This window comes from Musca domestica, unplaced genomic scaffold (assembly GCF_030504385.1).
Source record: "Musca domestica strain aabys unplaced genomic scaffold, Musca_domestica.polishedcontigs.V.1.1 29, whole genome shotgun sequence".
NCBI classification, from domain to species: domain Eukaryota; kingdom Metazoa; phylum Arthropoda; class Insecta; order Diptera; family Muscidae; genus Musca; species Musca domestica.
Window position 1 is genome coordinate 3,442,789 of NW_026712296.1, and position 15,527 is coordinate 3,458,315.

The 15,527-nt window shown below is 34.1% G+C and overlaps 1 protein-coding gene across 4 annotated transcripts in view; it reads left to right on the plus strand.

The window, feature by feature from the left end:
* The window catches only part of LOC101894461 (uncharacterized), a 237,184-nt gene that overhangs the window by 143,782 nt on the left and 77,875 nt on the right, over nucleotides 1-15,527 (plus strand). For all 4 annotated transcript variants that reach the window (XM_059124486.1, XM_059124483.1, XM_059124484.1 and 1 more), the window contains one exon: nucleotides 2,375-3,890. In XM_059124486.1, the coding sequence (XP_058980469.1) occupies nucleotides 2,375-3,890 (1,516 nt within the window). The remainder of the gene's footprint in view (nucleotides 1-2,374; nucleotides 3,891-15,527) is intronic.

The window sequence follows — 15,527 nt, forward strand, 5'->3', positions numbered from 1 at the left end:
TATCCTATCCGGCTGAGGGTATACAAATTATTTTGAAGACAGTTTTTACCCTTTTACCCTTTGTAAACAAAATACAGGTCGCATTTATTGTCCGATATAAATGACATTTTGCACAAGTCATTTATTTGGTCCAATTTTCGATAAAGCTTCTAAAATTAACGCTTGCTAAAATTTTTTTTCGTAAATGGGCCATGTAGGTCCACGTTTTCATATGGCCTCCATATAACGGTACCTCCCTATATTCTGTTTTTTGATGATTTTAGCGACATTATTCACCGAAGTTGTTTCAGATTTGGTATTTGAAGTTCTTAATGGATACTACAGCCTATGAAAGAAAATTGTCTCTGATGGTCCACGACTTCGTATAGCCCCCATATAACGGTACCTCCCAATATTCGGTATTTTGATGATTTTAGCATATTCAAATTACGTATTTAGAATTCGTAATACGAACTACAGTGTGTGACAGAAAATTGTCTATGCAGGTCCAGGTCTTCGTATAGACCCATATATCAGTACCTCCCTATATTCGGTATTTTGATGATTTTAGGTACAATATTTACCGAAATTGTTTGAGATGTTGTATTTGAAGTTCGTAATGGATGCTACAGCCTGTGACAGAAAATTGTCTATGCAGGTCCAGGTCTTCGTATAGCTCCGATATAACGGTACCTTCCTTATTCACCGTTTATTTTAAGTTTCTAATTTGAATATGGTTATAGCTTATATAGCCGATATTCGGTATTTTAAAGATCTTAACAGAATTTTTAACGGATTTTATTTTTTGAAAATTTTCAAATTCGTTTCAAATGGTGGAGGGTATTTACAGTTCGGCCCGGCCGAACTTACTGTATTCTTTTAACATCTTTGACACTTCATTTGCCATATCTCGAAAAATTCCTCGAAGACCCCAGAAACTATATATATGTTTGTGATCTATCGGTAGCTTCAGATTTTCAGTATTTTAAAAGTTTTGGCCACAACTTTAATCAATTTAGCAAAAGCCTAATATTTCGGTTTCTTATTAGGTATGTTTAGGTTCAATTTTATTATAGTTTACATATAAAGGTACCTCATAAATATCGGTAGTTTGACGATTTCTGCCACAATTTTAAAAATGAAATCAACTGTTATTTAATGTTTTGGATTCTAATTTTGTAGATTTCTTTTCGCAAAAAAAAATGTTTTTGTGCAGAAACAGTATTAGCTATACGCTCCTATAACGGCACATTTTGTATGCACGATCCTTACATCATTTTCTTACCATTATTAAGTATTTGTTCAGGTTCTGATTTTACAAAAATTTAATTGTTCACATGGTGGAGGGGATAAAAAGTTCGGACCAAAAAAACTTAACCCTTGTTGTATATTTGAGCACTTTTGCAATCTGTTAGTTGTTGAAGAGATATGATATTTCTTCCCAAAAAAGTCCTCACAATTTCACTTCATACTTACTCTTCCCAGTCTTGGCTCAATTTGTTCGATCGATGTCTTTAAGAAAAATCTTCTCCTCGTTTGAATGCCACTTTTGCATTGTTTAGTTTTCTTTTGACCGCCATAATACACTTTCCCCATACTGTGTATGTTCTATTGAAACAATTTAATAGAATCGTGGCTAATGGAAGCGATGACATGATCCATAAATTGTTTTTATTTGTTTTGATACTCTTTTTCCCAAATGCAAGCAAGACATACACGTCCAAATACTAGATGGATCGATGATTGTTCGCCAAACGTTGATCAGATTCCTTTGCCTTATACAACAATATACAAAATTCAAATTGTCTTCAACTCATTTCCATGGGGCCGGATACATTTTTTAGCCAGCAATTCGAATGCATAGCAAACAAGTTGCTTCGCAAAGAAACGAAATATAAAAAAATAGCCAATACACCAAAAACAAAATCTGAGGACAAAAACAGAAGTAGTGGTGGAAGAGAATAAGAGAAATGAGTGAGCTTTTCAAAATAAAATACTTGCATATATATTCCAAATCAAACAATATTGGAAAAATACGCCAAAAACAAAAAAAAAAAAATTGTCGGCTAGGCATGGTGTGGAAACAGAAATTCACCACAGCAAAGATCACACATCATAAAATATTACCGAGATCGAGAATATACTCAACTTGTTGAGAAAGCACACGCACACCCACACACTCACTTAAGCTTTATTGTGGCGACGGACACGGACACGTACGGACATCGAACACACACTTTCATTCACATTCACCCATTCATCTATTTTTCATTTCCCGCTCACTCAACACTCACCCACACACACACATGCACGTAGAGTGAAAATTTTCATTCTGACTGAAAACTCACCATTACTCATTGGTTTCTAATAATTTTTTTTGGCAAACTATTTTCAGTATGAATACGGCCGCGTAACGCTCATAATACCCCAAGCTTATCCAAACGACGCTGGAGTCTATGTACTGACAGCTAAGAATTTAGCAGGTGAAGCTTATAGTTCGTGTAACGTAATTGTTAAAGGACGTCTGCCAAACGAGACGTCCGATTCGGAAATGGCTTCGGATATGGAACCCGTCAAGCCAACGGTACAGTTGTCACTTAAAGATGTCTCGATTGTCGAGGGTAAACCAGTGCGTCTCGATTGTATAATTGTGGGCCAGCCCGAGCCCGAAGTGATTTGGTATCACAACGAGAGGCCCATCAAAGAATCGGCTGATTTGAAATTGCTCTTCCAGGGCGACAAGTGCTCCCTCGTAATCGAGGAGGCATATCAGGATGATGCTGGTAACTACAAGGTGGTAGCCATTAATTCGGCCGGCGAAGCGACAAGCAGCTGTGAGGTTAAGATTGCTCCATCGGCAGAATCGGAAACAGCCTCTGTAGCTGAGTCGGAGACTAAAAAAGAAGAGGAGGTGACCAAGACCGTAACCGTTGAAAAAGAAACGGCTGCTGTTCAGGAAGTTGTGGTCGAAGATGTGGGCGAAGACGAAGAAGAAGATGCCCAAGAAGTAGAAGAAGAAGTGGTCGAAGAAGTTGAAGAAGAGGAGGTGGAGGAAGAGGAAGAACAATTCCTGGAATTTGTGAAACAAATTCAAGATCAGACGGCCGAACTTGGTGAAACTGTCAAGTTAGAAGTTGTCGTCAAGGCCAAACCCCAGGCCAATGTTGAATGGGCCTTGAATGGTACAGCCATTAAGGGTGACGAAGAAAACTTTGCCCTCTCCTCCAGTGGAGACAATTTCTCACTTACCATCAAGAAAATGAGCACCTCCACAGCAGGTAAGGTGGAGGTGACCGCCAGGAATCCCGTGGGTGTTGCAAAGACCGTCGCTTTCTTGGGTTTGTCCACTTCCGAATTGGATCTCGAAGACATGACCGATGACGACAGTGTGGCCCAAAGTCTTACTCAAGATAATTCCGGCTCTGCTTCGGTGACAATTGAAAAGAAGACTGTCACCAGCACCACAACTCAATCTGTGGAAAGATCTTCCAATGCCGAACCTCAGCCAACTGAGACGGTGGATGCGGCACCCAAGAAAGAGGTTCTGTTGCTGGAAACCACCGTCACTGGTGCTCCAGCTCCAGTCCATGATCCTGCGGTTCCCTCCAGCCCCTCCAGCACCCGCAAACCTTATGCCCCTCGCTTTACCACCCCCTTGGCCGGTAAGATTGTGGATCAAGGTGCTGATGTCAGCATGGAAGCCGTCATCGATGGCTTCCCCTCGCCCGACATCAAGGTCGAAAAGAATGGCTACGATTTGCCCCAGAACGGTCGCATAACCGTCGAAAAGAACAGCAACCATGTCACCATTGACTTTAAGGATGTTAATCACTCGGATGCTGGCCGCTATGCCGTCACCGCCAGTAATGTGGCTGGCCAGGCAACAAGCACAGCCGATTTGATTGTCAAAAGTAAGTAAATGAAATAAATTCCCCCGAATTATGTAGATGTATGGGTGGTGGTGGTGATGCTGGTCCCACTGCTGCATAAATCAACCAAAGTATATTTCGTATATTTAGAAGTTTATAAATATTTAGAAGAAAACAGAAAAAAAAAGACGACAGGCAAATAAATTTCTATGCCAGAACATGTAGGAGGAGTAGAGTGGCCAGTTCTCCTATATGCATACACACACACATGAAATGTTGTGGTAAATATGTACAAACAAATGTATGTATGTATATATGCATATATATGTCGAGTTTTTTGCTTGGACTGCTTGTGGCATTCATTGTGTTTATGTTTTAGCCCAGATGAACTATTAGCGAATGTTGTTGGGAAAATTAAAAACAGCGGCAACATTTTTTCTTTTAATCTTTGAGCAACAAAAAAAAAAAGAAAGAAAAACAAAAATAACCATTCTTACGTCCCCCCACCGTCACAAAGTACTTAAGACAAGTGTTAATCGTGAACATGAAAATAATTCTATTTTTCGTATATGCAGATGGATGGAGGAGCGGATGGATGGTTGGTAATGAAAATCCTAGGTTTTATTATTATTGTTATTATTAATTTAGACAGATATGTACGAAATTCGTTTAGAAGGGGCCGGGGGTGAATAGAAATCTATTTTGAGGTACTTGTTTGTGCCACCGGCTCCGGACCAATGTTATGCACAAATAACATAAAAAACTGTATTTAGTGGAATAATATCATTCCCAGCTTGGAGATATTTCAATAAGCAAGATAAGTTTGAAAAATATGAAATTTTAATTTTTTACCTACCAATTGTTAAACAAAACTTCAATCGATATAGAAAAAATCCTTTAAATGCATGGCGAATTCCTGTAATTTTTGAATGTAAAACTAGTAAAAGAGGGAAATGTTATATCCGCTCTGAGAGAACATGGACGAATATAATAATCTATTGTTTGTTTTCTCTTTCGAGACGAGCTTAATGATCTGAAATTTGCAGTGAAAAGGAAAGCCAGATAGACACTATCACACACTCACCACTATGCGACGCGTTTCGCCGTTGGTTAAGCGGCTCATCAGGCATATTTGGTGTGGATGATGGCTTACAAGGGCCGTTCTCTGGAAAGTAGTATATATTTCGAACTTATTGCAAATTAGCATATGCGAATTATACACTAGAAACTCTCCAGGTTGGACTCAAGTTCTATTGGCAGATCTTTTTCACAGCAAAGTTTTGTTTTTGTAGTGATGGATTTTTTGTCCACAACAACTACATTGCTTCCAATGCATACACTTGTTTTAGTGCTGCTTTAGGAAGACGGGTTAATGGCTCTGAACGTAGAGACGGCAACTTCTAGTTGGCTGCACACCGAGGTCCGCGGTTCAAATCCCACAGCCAGGCTCGGCTGAATTTTTGAGTTTTGCCTTGTTAAGGCGAAGATCATATGTTTTATGATTTATTGTTTGTTTTCTCTTTCGAGACGAGCTTAATGATCTGAAATTTGCAGTGAAAAGGAAAGCCAGATAGACACTATCACACACTCACCACTATGCGACGCGTTTCGCCGTTGGTTAAGCGGCTCATCAGGCATATTTGGTGTGGATGATGGCTTACAAGGGCCGTTCTCTGGAAAGTAGTATATATTTCGAACTTATTGCAAATTAGCATATGCGAATTATACACTAGAAACTCTCCAGGTTGGACTCAAGTTCTATTGGCAGATCTTTTTCACAGCAAAGTTTTGTTTTTGTAGTGATGGATTTTTTGTCCACAACAACTACATTGCTTCCAATGCATACACTTGTTTTAGTGCTGCTTTAGGAAGACGGGTTAATGGCTCTGAACGTAGAGACGGCAACTTCTAGTTGGCTGCACACCGAGGTCCGCGGTTCAAATCCCACAGCCAGGCTCGGCTGAATTTTTGAGTTTTGCCTTGTTAAGGCGAAGATCATATGTTTTATGATTTATTGTTTGTTTTCTCTTTCGAGACGAGCTTAATGATCTGAAATTTGCAGTGAAAAGGAAAGCCAGATAGACACTATCACACACTCACCACTATGCGACGCGTTTCGCCGTTGGTTAAGCGGCTCATCAGGCACGGCGAAACGCGTCGCATAGTGGTGAGTGTGTGATAGTGTCTATCTGGCTTTCCTTTTCACTGCAAATTTCAGATCATTAAGCTCGTCTCGAAAGAGAAAACAAACAATAAATCATAAAACATATGATCTTCGCCTTAACAAGGCAAAACTCAAAAATTCAGCCGAGCCTGGCTGTGGGATTTGAACCGCGGACCTCGGTGTGCAGCCAACTAGAAGTTGCCGTCTCTACGTTCAGAGCCATTAACCCGTCTTCCTAAAGCAGCACTAAAACAAGTGTATGCATTGGAAGCAATGTAGTTGTTGTGGACAAAAAATCCATCACTACAAAAACAAAACTTTGCTGTGAAAAAGATCTGCCAATAGAACTTGAGTCCAACCTGGAGAGTTTCTAGTGTATAATTCGCATATGCTAATTTGCAATAAGTTCGAAATATATACTACTTTCCAGAGAACGGCCCTTGTAAGCCATCATCCACACCAAATATGCCTGATGAGCCGCTTAACCAACGGCGAAACGCGTCGCATAGTGGTGAGTGTGTGATAGTGTCTATCTGGCTTTCCTTTTCACTGCAAATTTCAGATCATTAAGCTCGTCTCGAAAGAGAAAACAAACAATAAATCATAAAACATATGATCTTCGCCTTAACAAGGCAAAACTCGAATATAATAATCGTTCTGCTATTTTTAACATAGCCAAGTTAGTAAACAAAGTAAAAAAAAAAACATAGAGAGTCCCATTCTCCGTTTTTAGCTTATTTTCTCTTTAATTTGCCTGTAAGTTTTAACGGCTTTTCCATTTAAAATTTTCAAAAATTACAACATTTTTAGATTTTTGCAAGTTCTTTAATGATGTATCAGAAACCCCAACAACCACAGAAGATTTTTCATCATCTAGTAGCTAGAAATAGTGTGAAACGAGCTAAGTGGAAATTTATTGAAAATGAAGTGTGATTTTTTCGGAATTTTCAAAGACCTGAAAACAAATGGCAATGTGTTTCTTCTTCACTGTCAAAATTCATCCGCTTTTTAATATTAGGTCTGTGAGGGCAATTTTCCTGCAGGAATTATCTAGCAACTTTTTTTCGCAGGAAGTAAGGTATATTTATTCTCATTTGAGAGAAAACCGGAAAAAGTTAACACACATACCCCTATAAAAACAGCAAATAATCAGCTGATATGTCAGGAACTTCGATCTGCAAAAAACAATTAGGCTTGCAATTTTCAAAATAAAAGTATTTTGAAATTGCTTTCGCAAAACTTAATTACCGGACGAGGAAGAAGAAGAGTTGAGAGCAGTTGCAAAAAGATTTCTTACCTGCAGGAATTCGCAAATTCTCACTAAAAGAACTGTCAACATTTCTCTATCGAATCGCACTCTTTTGCAGTGCTTTTCTGAACGATTTCTAATAACAATTGACAATTACTTCTCTATACAATATTGTAATTATGTATATTAAAAATGCAATGTTTTTATGTTCGACTTCAAAATCGATGTTTTTTAATATTTCAAAATATTAGTCAAAGAAGCATAAAGTATTCCTGTTCATGATTATGTAATTAAATTCTAAGTCGATCTAGCTTTCCCTGTTGAAATAAAGTTCATATTATTTTTGATGTTCTGACATTTTCCAAAACATGAGCTGTTATCATATCAATGTTAGTAATGTTCTATATCAGTTCATTCTTCAGAAGTTTTTTCTATTTCAAGCTGACTCGATTCTAAGTCAGCTGTATTTTTTTAAAACTTATGGTCATCAGTGAATGGAATTTCCCTGGAAAAATGTTTATAATGCCATTTCCTAAGGACCAATTTGCAATATCGACTGCATTTTATGTCGATGTGCCTGTAATTGTATATTTTGAGATCTTAGTAGATGAAACATATTCTTACACAAAGAGTCTTGATTTAGGAATTCGATTTTGAAGGTCCGATTCTTAATATTGAACTGAATGATCTCCTGCTTCAGTAATTTTACAAGTTCGACATATTGTTTTTTCTCAGCCAACCAAACAATTTGACTACGAATCAAATTTTCTTATGGTGGAGGTAATACAAATTCAGACCGATCGATAAATAACACAATTTTTAACTTCGTCTGAGTTTTTAAGAGAAATTGTGATCGATATTATAAATTGTCGGATCTGAACAAAGTTTGATATAAAACTGAGAATTCCATTGCCTTTCATAAAATTCAGAGTATTTTTTTTTAAATTTTACCCTTTTAAGAACATTATACAAGAATGAGTGGTGTGATATTATATACCCGAGAAAATTTTGATACAAATACAAATAAGTTTAGACTTAATCGTGAAAGCCGTTAACTTTATGTGGGATGTGGGATTTGTTTTCTCAATTTTGACTAGTTTTGGAAAAATTGTTGTTATATGTTCTCACAAAAAGAAATAGTTGCAAAAGTACGGAGATAGGATTATTATTATTATTATTATTATTATTATTATTATTATTATTATTATTATTATTATTATTATTATTATTATTATTATTATTATTATTATTATTATTATTATTATTATTATTATTATTATTATTATTATTATTATTATTATTATTATTATTATTATTATTATTATTATTATTATTATTATTATTGTTATTATTGTTATTATTATTATTCTTATTATTATTATTATTATTATTATATTATTATTATTATTATTATTATTATTATATTATTATTATTATTATTATTATTATTATTATTATTATTATTATTATTATTATTATTATTATTATATTATTATTATTATTATTATTATTATTATTATTATTATTATTATATTATTATTATTATTATTATTATTATTATTATTATTATTATTATTATTATTATTATTATTATTATTATTATTATTATTAGTATTATTATTATTATTATTATTATTATTATTATTATTATTATTATTATTATTATTATTATATTATTATTATTATTATTATATTATTATTATTATTATTATTATTATTATTATTATTATTATTATTATTAGTATTATTATTATTATTATTATTATTATTATTATTATTATTATTATTATTATTATTATTATTATTATTATTATTATTATTATTATTATTATTATTATTATTATATTATTATTATTATTATTATTATTATTATTATTATTATTATTATTATTATTATTATTATTATTATATTATTATTATTATTATTATTATTATTACTATTATTACTATTATTATTATTATTATTATTATTATTATTATTATTATTATTATTATTATTATTATTATTATTATTGTTATTATTATTGTTATTATTATTATTATTATCATTATTATTATTTTTATTTATTATTTATTTATTTATTTTTTTAAATATAACAGGTAAAAATCAACCAACTTATAATACCACCATTCGGAAGGAACTTTCAAAATGTTAAAAAAATAAAAAAAAATTTAATTGCACAGGCAATTTTTTTATCATATGCAGTAGTACCTATTAGAACCTTCAAATACGAAATTCAGAATAATTCCGTTGAACCATGTCGCTAATATCATCAAAATACCGAATATCGGGAGGTATCGTTATATTGTAGCGTGGACCTGCATACGAAAAATTTTTGTCATAGGCTGTTGTACCCATTAACATCTTCTAGTAAGAAATTTGAAACGATCCCGGTCTATAATGTTGCTAAAAGTCGTAAAAATGCCGAATATGTAGAGGTACCGTTATATGGCGGCTATACGAAAACGTGGACCGACATGACTCAATTTCAAACTTCAACTACTTACTGACAAAATACACATGTGTACATAATTTTAGCCTTCTATCTCAATTCGAGATTGCAACTGACAAACGGACATCGCTAAATCGACTTAGAATTTTACGCTGATCAAGAATATATATACTTTGTTGTGTCTGACATGAGTATGGTTTAATTTTAACATCACATATTTTTTTTAAATCAGTTTCAAATAAAAAAACATACAAATAGTAGAAGAGAGCGCCATTTGTGTTTGAAAATAAAAAAAAGAACATTTTAATTTTCAAAGTCAACTTCAGATGGCTTGAATCGAATTTTGTCGAAAGATACATGGAGCCTATAACCGATTCAAAATTTTTCACAAACTGACTATATTGCTCCAAATTTAAGATACTTTCTATTTTGCGGCGTTTTAAATGTTATATAATTATATTATAGAGTGCAAGTTTTGACAATTACAGCTTTGCTGATCGCTACCAATATCATGATTTCAACCCGGCGAAGGGAACGGTCCCTTGGTTTTTCGGCTTTTAGATATGACAACTTTGGTGAAAGGCAAGCTCTATAAGTGTCCAGCATTCACAAGTGAATGAGAATGACACTCACTTCTTGCTTTTCCCAAAATCATCACAATAAAAAATTAAATTAGATATTCTTGTAAAAAAAATATTTGTCTAATTTGGGTGTAACATTTATAAATTCATGAATTTCGAGGCATTTTTTTTAATATTTCGTGCTTAACCACTGGGCCTATACCAGAGTGAATTTGGAAGTATATTTTCAAATGTTGTATTTCGGATTCTTGAGAGGTAAAAAAAATGGTGCAAGTTTTTAGTATAAGGCGATTTCTGTCAAATAATAATAACATCAAGGTTCAAGTATATTTGAGGTTTTCAACATTTTTGTAATGACCCTATGAATATGGCGCATTCAATAGCCAAAAACTTTCCAGAAGAAGAAATTAAGCTATTTTATTTACACATTTTCTTTGATTTTGAAACGAACAATTTTTGTCATGCATTACTTTGTTGTACTTTAAAAAAAATGAATCCTCATTTTTTCTTTTATAAAACGCATATTTTTTCGTATGAAAGATTCGTTGTCTTTTCGCCTTTCTGTCTTTCTGCATCTCTTCACGCCGGCTAATTAATTAAATGGCGTTAGATTTTTACAGGAAATGAAACACTCGTTACTCTACATAAACAAACCTTGTATTTTCCATTCCAACAAACTACAAATGTTTGGACATCCCAGATTTGTGTAAACATTTATCGACCATATGTTAATGAAATTTTTGCAAACCATCCGCAGTTGTCCCTCTTCCTTCTTGCCTTCAAGAAATCTTTTTCGATGTTGTCGGTCAGTTTTTGTTGACTGCATCATCTTTGCCAAGTGCATGCATTAAATGTCAAAAACCATTAAATGAACACATTTTCAAATATTTATACTTCCAAGACCACCCCAGTACCTTTAGCACCTCCCCATTGTCCTCCTCTTTCTCATCCCCCAATAATTTAAAAGTTAGTCAAACATTTCAAAATTGAATCAAAATTCAATTTATGCATCCTCTGTGCAAATAATTTTTGTTACAACAAAGCAAAACTGACAATTAGTTTTTGGCAAAGAGAAGATTTTGTTTCACAAATGTAAACATAGACCATGCCATCGAGTATAGTGGGGGGGTGAGTAAGAGACAGACGGCAGATGAAAGCAAACAAAAGAAGAAGAAGAAAAAATAAAATTACAAAATTTATATTTTTGCAAAATATTCCTTTTTTTTTTGTTGTTTTGTTGGTTTGTTGTTCTATTCATTCTGTTCTTTTTGGCTATATAGTACCTACACATATAGCTTTATATAAAACTTTCATTCTGTCGATATTTTATACAACCAACCACGACCATCGTCATTCATTTGTATAAATACATATATAATTTGCTCTCAACTGTATGAGAAGCCAAAAACAATAGCAACAACAACAACAAAATGATAATGAAGATAAAGATGCTGAAGCTGATGATGACATGTGTCCCTGGCCCATTGAAACGAAAAAGAAAATGTGTATTAGGAAATTTGTATTTTATTTATTACCTCCTCTCCCCACACCGATTTGGGGCTTGACAAATACACAACGCTGCTGAAGGGAATGTAAGCGTGAAATAAGTGTAGGTGAAGGTTATGGAAATTTTGTAAAGCAAAAGTCAACAATATGTCCCATAAGAACAACAAAATTAGAAGCAGAATCAAGCATTTGGAATATTTTTCTGTTTTATACAATTAGCTTATTTTGAGTTGTTGCCAAACTTTTTGAATATGGAAATTAACTATATTACTTGCATATATATTAATATTTTAAATATGTTTTAAGCAATCTTAATAGTTTATTTAAAAACAATTTAAATTTTAAAAATGTGTATGTGACATTAGTTGTAGAGAAATAGAATTGGGATCAAAATACTTCTAATTGTTATAGAAGGTTGAGAACATATGCCTACATTAAAAATATCGATTCACGTGTTGCAACAGCTCCACAAAGTGAATTTTGATGTTACCTACATGATCCACTTTAAATATTTGCATTGTACTTTAAAAATATTGCGGTCCAAACAAGGAAATAATTCGCATCCACGAGCTCAGGAAATCTAACCAATTTAGGCTGATATTACATATATTGTGTACAATAACCGTAAAATCGGATGAAGATCTATACCGAAGGTACATAGAAATCTGAATAGATCTTGATAATATTTGGCAGAAGTATTTTCGAGCTGTATTTGATGTCCGGTATCAAATATCTTAGTTGTAGAGTGAATATTACGCATGTGACTGCATTTTTTCACAAAAATACATGGACAGACGGAATGACATGCATAAATCGACTCAGAAAGTATTTCGATGCTTTCTCTACAAACAAATGCACAAAGACCTATAATAATGCCCTTACCAGTACAGGGTTGCCCATATTCGCCGGACCCATCTGGCAACGCCATAACTTTTGACAAAGATGTCACATCGCTTAATGACATACCATGGTACAATGAATTCAAGGTAGGGCAGAACTACCATATGATTTCATTTTTATACCCTCCACCATGGGTAGGAGGGTATATTAACTTTGTCATTCCGTTTGTAACACCTCTAAATATTCGTCGTAGACCCCATAAAGTATATATATTCATAATCAGCATAAAATTCTAAGACGATTTAGCGATGTCCGTCTGTCTGTCCGTCTGTCTGTCTGTTGAAATCACGATAGAGCCCACATTATTTGACGTAGACCTTTGAAATTTGGCACAAGTGTGTATATTGTCCCTAGGATGGTTGGTATTGGAAATGGGATATATCGGTCCACGTTTTGGTATAGCCCCCATATAACAGTACCTCCCGATATACGGTATTTTGATTATTTTTGCCACATTTTTCCACGGATTTGTCTAAAAATTGACCTCTGTAAGTCGTAATGGATTCTAGCTCCAGTGGGGTAACATTATATGTATAGGTCCACGTTTTCATGTAGCCCCCATATAACGGTACCTCCCGTTATTTGGTATTTTGATGATTTTAGCGACATTATTTAAAGGAATCGTTCCAAATTTGGTGTTTGAAGTTCGAAATACATACAGATTTTTCTTCAAGTTTCGCATTTAAATATTGTAATAACTTATGACAAAAGTTGACTATGCAGGTCCACGTCGTCGTATAGCCATTCGGCATTTTTAAGATTTTAACAGATTTTTTTTTGAAAATTGCCAAATTTGTACCAAATGGTGGAGGGTATTAAAAGTTCGGCCCGGCCGAACTTACAGTTTTTTTACTTGTTTTTTTATTTTCTTGGCTTAATATGTCATCTTTATTTGTTTATGTATGTGTTTTCTTTTCAATAACAAAACAATTGTTCAGAAAATATTCAAATTCGGGTGTTTTCAAAATGTTTATTTCAACATATGCATCGACAAAATCTAGAGTTTTTGTAGGGAAATAATCCTTTAGAGATATATAGTACATGATTTTGAAAAGAAGTTTTGACCTTTCATTCAGTTATCGCATTTTTCAATTATTTATTCAAAATAAATGCAACAAGTTGTTTGATTTTTTATTGTTTTGATACTAATTCTGACATTACAAGCCAAACAGGTAGACCTCTATACTTGCAATTTTTTCAAAGTTGACCTACCTTCCCTTCGTTGTACCATGTGACATAGCGCGTTTGAAGCGTCAGTCCAAGCAGATTTTTACCATGAACCAATACACGCCACGCGAGCGCTCTGAAATAGTTGAAATTTACATTCAACAGAAGAAGTCAATTGTGAAAACTCAACGTGCTTTTAAAACATTAAAAAATGTGAGATGTGCGCCTTCTTAGAACACCATTTTCGACTGGTAAAACTCTTTCTAATCCGAAGAGGTCATATAAAAGTCGACCAAGGCGATCGGCCGAGAATATCGCTGCCGTACGAGCCAGTGTTGAGAGGTCCCCAAGAACATCCCAAAAACGCCGTTCTCAGCAGTTGGGCATAGATCGGTCCACTTTACAACGGATTATTCGCATTGATTTGCATTTGTTCCCGTACAAAATTCAATTGACCCAAAGAATGTTGCCTGTCGATTGTCGTCGATTGGAATGGGCCCAAAGGTCCGTCGAATATGGGCAACCCCGTACTTGTTTTTAGGCTCAATTTGGTCGTAAGTGTTAAATTCCATCCCATTTGGGATAATATTACACGTTTGGTGCACAATAAAAATCGGACTAAGATATATATGGGAGTTATATCCAAATCTGTGCTGTATTTGATATATTTTCCCAAATATTGTTATTACAGAATACATATTACGGCTGCGGGGGACAAAAATATTAAACCGGATGTGCACACGTTTGGTGCACAATAAAGCGTAAATCGGTTCGTCCTACGTCAAACAAATGACTTGTGCAAAATTTCATCTGGATCGGGCAATAAATGCGACCTGTACTTTGTTAACAAAATTATATGGACAGACGAACGGAAATGCAGAAATCGACACAGAATGTGATTCTATGCAGATCATCAAAAGGAACTATGGGTCTACCTCCTTTCCCTTTTGCCTGTTACAAACAAATACACAAGGACAGAATACCCTAACCACCTTGTGGTGTAGAGTATAAAAATTTCGGAAAATACAGTTTAAGTGCACAAAGACGTGGTTGAAGTACCCATTACGAACTTCAAGTACGAAATTTGAAACAATTCCGTTGAATAATGTCTCTAAAATCATCAAAATTCCGAATATCGGGGGTATCGTGATATGGTAGCTGTACGAAGATGTGGACCTGCATACGCAATTTTTGTCACAGGCTGTAATAGTTGTTACGAAATTAGAATACGAAATTTGAAGCAATTCCCGTCTATAATGTCTCCAATACCATAAAAATACCTCAGAAAGGAGGTACCGTTATATGTGGGCTATACGAAGACGTAGACCTGCGTAAAAAAATTGTTTTTATCATAGGTTGTAGCAACCACTAAGATCTTTCAATATGAAATTTGGAACAATTCCGGTCTATAATGTCGCTTAAATGATCAAAATACCGAATATTGAGAGGTACAGTAACATTGGGGCTATACAAACACGAGGACCGACATGATCCATATGATCTTAACCTGCCTAAAAAAATATTATTTTTCAAAAAAATCTGATTGAATTGCAATTTTGGAATGTCAAAAAAAAAAATTCAAAAAAAAAATCAAATTCCAAATAAATTGGAATTTTCGAATATTTCGGATTTTGAAAAAATTAAGTTGTGTTCAATGGC